A 7,373-nucleotide genomic window follows, 5' to 3' on the forward strand; every position below is an offset into this window, starting at 1 on the left:
TGGCTTTGAGCCTTCTCCTGGAGGAACACAGTTGGCAACAAATCCCAATTCCCCCGCCCCTCTTTCTCCTGAAAACAGAACATGAAAGGCCCCCGCGGTGGCGCCGACTCCTCCAGGGAGCACTGAAGCAGATGCATCCGGTTCCGTTCCATTTCCACTTCTGCAGCTTAGCTTGTGCCCACCCATCCACCTGAGGCCAAAACAATCCCCAGGACTTCTGGACCAGGCTGGGTGGATGAGAAGGGGAGACTGCTGGCTGGAGAGCAGCTGCACCCCACGGTTCCGGGATGGCCAAGACGGCAGCCACGTGGATCCCTGCTCAGGCTGCGAGCTGCGGACCTCCCTGCGCTCTGCCCTCCCAGGCCTTCCAGGGTGTCTGGCCTCCCAGGGTGTCTGGCCTCAAGTCCTTCCACCAGGCTTGAGGAGGACAGTGAGTAGTGGAGGAGGTGAGACACTGATCGGGGACACTGGCCCCCACTGCTGTTTTGTTCTGTGATCCTGGCCTCGCATTTTCTTAGCTGGGGAGATATGACTGGCAGAGAATCCCGAAGTTAAAGGAGGGCGAGATCCTAGCTGCTGACGGTTGAGAGATCTTTGAAAACTCGCGTTGCTCTTTTGTGCATCTTGGCCTGGGGAAATGCCTCGTGGAGAGAGAGACTGAGTGGGGACTTCTGAAAAGTCCCTGAGCTGATGTTGGCCTGTCAGCTGAGCAGCGACTTGCTTGGAATTCCCTCATGTTCACTCGCCTCCCCAGCCCTGAGTTCAAGGACAGACTGACTGTGTTGGCAAAAGGAGGTGTTTGGCAAAAATGCAACAGATGAGCAGGGCTTCCTCTCCCAGGGGCCCTGGGATCCCTCTGTTCCCTACCTGGACCTGGAGGTGCCCCAGTGAATCGCTCTCCCGGAGCTGCTTGCTTTTGCACGTTTTCAGGTGACCTGAAAGTCACACCTCTTCAGGACTTAAAGCTGGGGCGTTAGGCCCTCGGAGGCTTGGAGCCTCCAGATGTGAGGAGTCGGGCAGACCCATGAGATGGGGAAGCTCGGAGCATTTGAATCATTGCAAGACCGACCCTGTGCAATGGCATGGAGCAGAGCCAGCCTCCTCCTGGACGCTCGTCACCTCCCGTGTCCCTGGGTGGAGTCGATGGCCCAAGCTAGGCCCATTCCAGGCTGCTTCCTCCAAGAGAACACCTGCACATTTTTGTCAGGTGTCTACTGTGTGCCTGGCACCACTCTGGGTACCTTGGGGATTTCAGAAAATCAAATGTCATCCTTGCCTTGCCTCAATGGCATCTGTGACTGCAGGGATTGAAAACAGGGCTTATGGGACATGTGGTTCTAGATAGCTGTAGTTTCTGTCTGTCAGTTTCTCCTCCCTCATTGCCTCAAAACATGGGGTAGGAGAGGGTATCTTATGCCCAGAAGAAACTGTTGGGAAACTCAGCAGTACTGTTTGTCCAAATGACCCTTTAAGGATGTCTCAAAGCTGGTGCCAAAGGTCACTTTTCTTCTCACCTTCTGCTGTGGACCCTGGGACCATGCCCTTCAAGGGAACAGGTCCTGGGGTGAGGGTGGGGACGTAGACACGTGAAGCTGAGAGCGGAGAGAAGAGCTGCTTTGTTCGTTGAGAGGAGCCCTTAGGGACTGCACGTTTCCCTAACTGGGATTAAGTGGGACACAGGGACACGCTTCAGATACTGCACGATTGAGTTCCATGTTTTTTCACACCTAACCCTTCAATTCTTTCCTGCCCACCCCACCCCTTTTTAACTGGCAGTCTTCCAGAGAGCAAGACTATCTAGATGTACAGTCCTTCCAGTGTAAGACTTGGGGTCCTTTTTTGCCCCAGTATCTTGAGTCACGTCAGGTTGTGTGTGTGGCACACGCATGTGCACAAACGTTTAGATTGGTCTTATTTTGGGACCTGTGGGCCCTGCAGCTTTGCACCTGAGGGTGGTCTTATAGATGCCACCCCCACCCTATTCTGTATGATCTGATACAGTCGGTGCTCGGGGAGGGTGTATCCAGCTCACCCCTGACGACCCGGTATCAATACGTACACGAAGAGGGCTTTGCCTAACATAGGACTTCAGTTTGGTGAGAGCGTAGGTGGGAGTGCACGTGGGTAGGGTTGGGGAGGGGAGATCTTGGAGAAGGGAGAATTCTGCTTCACTCGAAAGCCCGTAGCCTGACTTTGGAAGCGACGTCGGCTAGTGGTTGCATCTGACATGTAGTCATGGAATCTCTGCTTCTCCTGTCCACCCCCCACCAAAAGAAAACAAAATGAAACAAAACTGGGACCAATTTTTTTAACTTTGCATATTTGTTTTTTGGGTAAGTTTCCCCCCTCCTTCGACCATGGGCAAAGCATTCTGGGGAAGAAGAAAAACTGTTTGAACCACACCAATGATATTTTCGTTTGTAATACTTGAAATTTATTTTTTTATTATTTTGATAGCAGATGTGCTATTTATTTATTTAATATGTATAAGGGAGCCTAAAAATAGATTCTGTATAGATCGGGTTTAATCGTTAACTGGTTTGGGGGCCTCTTATGTGTGACTTACGACTCCTGTGTTCTGTATATTTTGTATATTTGTCTGAATTAATGACCTGGAATGAAGCTGTGCTAGCTTTTAAACAGGGGATGCCTTTGAAAATTTGTATATTTTGCATTTGCCAGATCAATAAAATACCTGGTTGAAATACACTGATGAAGTGCACGTGGGATTGTTTTTTTGGGGAGAAGGAAGAATCTTGGAGGCTCATGGTCAGTGGACCTCTCGGCTCTTGACCTTCCTTTAAACCTGACATTCAGATGCCAACTATCTGCTTCCTATATTTGGGGAAGAAGATGTGTCAATTTTAAACTGAGGTGGTTTTTTTTTTTGCAGCATGGGAATTGAACCCAGGGCCTTCTGCATGCCAGCGAGCACCCTACCAGTGAGCTACAGCCTCAGTTTTTTTTTTTTTTTTTTTTTTAATATTGTCAAAGGGTCTTGCTAAGTTGCTAAGGCTGTCCAAAGTCCTGTCTTCCAAAGTCCTGAGGCTGTCCTCAAACTTGGGATCCTCATGCCTCAGCTTCTCAAGTCGTGGGGATTACAGATGCATGTCACTGTGTCTGGCTTAGATTTCATTCTTCTTTTTCTTCAATAAGACATTTTTAAAATTTGTTCTTTTTAGTTATACATGACAGTAGAACATATTTTGACATATTGTACATATATGGAGTACAGTTTCCCATTCTGGTTGTACATGATGTGGAATTACATTGGTCGGGTATTCATATGTGAACATAAGGAAGCAATGTCTGATTCATTCTACCAAATTTCCTATTTCCATTCCCCCTCCCTTCCCTTCATTCCCCTTTCTGTAATCCAAAGTACTTCTATTCTTCCCTACCCCACATCCCTTATTGTGAATTAGCATCTGTGTATCAGAGAGAACATTCAGTCTTTGCTTTTTTTGGGATTGGTTTATTTCACTTAGCATGATAGTCTCCAGTTCCATACATTTACTGGCAAATGCCCTAATTTCATTTCTCTTTATGGCTGAGTAATATTCCATCGTGTACACATACCACATTTTCTTTATCCATTCATCTGTTGAAGGGCACTTAGGTTGGTTCCATAGTTTAACTATTGTGAATTGAGCTGCTGTAAACATTGATGTGGATGTGTCACTGTAGTATGCGGATTTTAAATCTTTGGGGTACAAACTGAGGAGTGGGATTGCTGGGTCAAATGATGGTTCCATTCCAAGTTTTTAGACTTCATTTTTAGAGTGGTTTTAGGTTGACAGAAGAGAGCAGGAGGTACGGAGAGTTCCTGTGCAGGGTTTCTGTGTATGCCTGGTCCTGCATAGTCTCCCCGCTTATTCACATCTTGCGTCAGTATGGTCCGTGTGTTGCAACTGAGGGGCTGAAGTGGACCTGGAGACTGTGGCCTGCATTAGGGTTTGTGCCCTGTCCTATGCTGTTCTCTGGGTCTGACAAGTGCAGGTGCTCTCTGTTTACCATTGCGGCTCCAGACAGCGGCCTGCCAGTTTTTTCCCTTTGTTCCATACCCTTCCCCCAGTCCTTTCACAGGGCAGGTCTCACGCCAGCCTTGTGTCACCTAACAGGCCCCACAGCATTATAGGAAGGCATGTTTCATTTGAGGTTCCTCTCATTTTCCACCATTCCCTACCGCTTCCAGTCGCTTCCAAATGGAAAATCACGTGCTCACACTTGAATGATTTCTTCAGCTCTTATTGGTTGTCCAAAATCCCGAGACATTTTTTCACCCTGGAACATTGGTCTTCATCTCTTCAGATTAGACCAAGCTGAGGACTGGATGAGAACTTGTAGGCTCAATCTGGCCCCCACCCAAAACCCCAGAAATAGCCCTGTCTCACAGATCAGCTTTTCTCCCTCTGTGCCTTCCACTGTGCCAAGGCTAGCTGTGAGGAGAACAGGCATCCTCCACTTGACTTCTCTGTAAATGACTTCCAGGTCAGGGATCTGGAAACCACACCACAGGGTGCGTGGTATTTGATGAACCTGAGGCCACGCTCCCTGAGTTCTAAGACACATTTGACTACGCACTAGACTTTGGGTGCAGGGGACACTGCAGTGGTCTTAATAGTCTTTGTCCCCATATCTGGCCTAGTCTTTAAGACTATCTTCCAAGAAAATTTAAAGACCCCTATAAAAGATGATGTGTACATATTTTAAAGTGCAGGGCCTCTGGACTATGGGCATCTGCAGTGGATGCACAACCTTTTGGGTGAGCTCTGAGATTCACCTGGGTGGCCTTGGACTGAATCTCTGACCATTGAGTAAACATTGAAGAATGAGTAAACAGGCAGATGGCTTTCAATTTGTATTCTAACTAATTTGGAGGTGAAATTTGTTGCCAGTATTTTCTTAGCATGCTGTTTTCCTTTTGCTTTTGATGACCTTGTACTCCAAACATTTTCATAGTGGAATCTCAGTAAGTCCTTTGTATAGTTTCTTTTGCTTTTTAAACTTGGTGCTCCCCATCCAGAGCTAGATATCCACCACTACTCTTTTTAATAGTCTGATTTTTAAAAATATTTTTTTAGTTATAGGTGGACACAATACCTTTATTTTATTTATTTTTATGTGGTTTTGAGGATGGAAGCCAGTGCCTCATACATGCTAGGCAAGCGCTCTACCCTTGAGCCACAACCCAGCCCAATGGTCTGGCTTTTAAAAAACACTTAAGCTGACGTGTATGGTGTGGTGCTGTGATTAACGTTTCCCCCACATAGTTAACCGTGTCTTCTAGTACTGTTTGCTCAATAATTTGAATTGAAAGCATTCTCAGTGGTGTCTGTTGAAGAGCGGAGAGTGAGTCTGAGGGCAGAGTGAGACCCCAGGCTGGAAGCTCCTGCTGGCCTCAGCCCTGGCCTGGAATGGGGACCATTTTGCTTTGAGGACTCCAGGGTCTCCCAGTCCAGGGCCCAAGAAGAGGGACACCTGCAACTCCATTTTCTTTAGAGATCTTTTCATGGTGGTAACAAACCTTCCTAAGCACCCACTCGCTCACTCCACTCTCTGCTTCACTGTCTCGTCAGTGTTCGTAACTGTTCTGTCAACCTTCCAAGCTGAAGTTGCTGGCAGCAGGCACCAGCTTTTGCCCTTGGGAGAGCCATTGTTTGCAGTGCACCTGGCCCTGGAGATGTGGGCTTTGTCCCTTGGAACAAAGTGCTTCCCCTCATAATTGATAGGGCCCTGCTCGGGGACAGCAGGATTATGCCAGTCCTGACCGATCAGCCTTTTGACCCCTTTGCTGGGGCCCCAGCCAAATGGGATGTGCCTGAGCAGTTAGATGTCAGGGCTCATCGGTTTGAATTCAGTGGTTCTTAATCAGAGTTGCACAGCACAGTCGCCTAGAGAGGTTTTCCAAAATACGTACATCCTGGTCTCACACCTGGAGGTTGTGATTTGTAACTGAGTACATTACAAATCGGTATTTTGTGGGGAGAGTTTGAGGTGTTCTAAGATCCTGAGAGAGAGAGAGAGAGGAGTTGAGAACCCCTGGCCCAGACTGACCATCATAAAGAAAGGGAGAGTGGGGTATATCCATCACTCACACGAGGTATTAAGATGTTAGAAGCAGATGACAGGAGGTGGTTGCCAAGGGCTGGGGGAGGGAGATGTGGGGGTTTTGTTCTATGGGGATAAAGTTTCAGTTATGCAAGATTAAAAAACTGAACAGAGGTCTACTGTGTAACATGAACCTGTAGTTAACAATAGCGTGAATAAGTGTACTTCAAAATATGTTCAGAGAATAGACCTTAACTTCTTAACACACATCCAAAAATTCAAGAATCTGTAGAACCACAAGGACATTTCAGGAGGTGAAGAATATGTTTAGTATCTTGGTTGTTGTTTTTATTTGGATGTGAAGTGTCCCCCAAAAGCGCACACGTGAGACAATGCAGAAGGTTCAGAGGAGAAATGATTGGATTTTAAGGGTCTCGACCCAATCAGTGAATTAATCCCTGATAGGATTAATGGAAGCACTAGGATGTGGCTGAAGGAGGTGGGAATGGGGGTGTAACTATGGGGTACATATTTTGTATCTGGAGAGTGGAGTCTCTCTCTCTCTCTGCTTCCTGATGATGCCAGCCGCTTCCCTCTGCCACACTCTTCCATCATGATGTTCTGCCTCACCTCAAGCCCCAAGGAATGGAGCTGGCCTTCTATGGACTAAGACCTCTGAAACCATGAGTCCTCAAATAAACTCTTCCTCCTCTACAATTGTGTTGGTCAGATCCTTTTAGTCACAGCAGTGAAAAAACTGACTAAGACAGTTGTGATGGTATCGTGGGTACATGCCTGATGTTTTTGGAGACCAATTATAGCCCAAATAAAACAACACTAAAAACAAACGAACAAAAAATGCAAACGTCTGTCACCCGTGCAGCACAGTCTTCTTCATCCTGGTCCCTGGGGTCAGGGTGGGGTCAGACAGTGAAAGAACAACCCTGACTGCCCAGCAGTTGCCCAGCCTTTGTTGAGAGATGTTCATGAACGTGGAAGCATGGTGTCTTAAAATATCATGCCTGTCTTCTCTCCTCATTGCGCTATCCTCCAAAAGTCACTGCCTCCCTAACACACAGTTAAATCAGGTGGTCAGTACTGATTTCCCACCTCCGAGGTTTCTGCCATGTAGAAAACTGAGGCGACCTAATGCACCACACCCCATGGCCCAGGCTTTTTAAGTTGTCTTTACTTACTTATTTTAGGAGGTTTGGGTTTACAGAAAAGTTGAGCTTAAACTGTCTGTCTCTTATAGAAGCCTAAATATTGTGACAGAGGAAGTGCAGAATTAAGTGGATCTGTAGAAAATAAGGCTATTTGGA

The 7,373-nt window shown here is 47.1% G+C and overlaps 1 protein-coding gene across 8 annotated transcripts in view; it reads left to right on the forward strand.

The window, feature by feature from the left end:
• PFKFB3 (6-phosphofructo-2-kinase/fructose-2,6-biphosphatase 3) overlaps window positions 1–2,709 on the forward strand; it is a 76,741-nt gene extending 74,032 nt beyond the window's left edge. For all 8 annotated transcript variants that reach the window (XM_079107552.1, XM_079107553.1, XM_079107554.1 and 5 more), the window contains one exon: window positions 79–2,709. Coding sequence is in view for 2 of the 8 variants with exons in the window: in XM_079107559.1 (XP_078963685.1) it covers window positions 79–126 (48 nt within the window). In the remaining 6 variants the exon portion in view is untranslated. The remainder of the gene's footprint in view (window positions 1–78) is intronic.
• Window positions 2,710–7,373: the final 4,664 nt, after the last annotated feature.

This window comes from Sciurus vulgaris (assembly GCF_902686455.1).
Source record: "Sciurus vulgaris genome assembly, chromosome: 12".
Taxonomy (NCBI): Eukaryota; Metazoa; Chordata; class Mammalia; order Rodentia; family Sciuridae; genus Sciurus; species Sciurus vulgaris.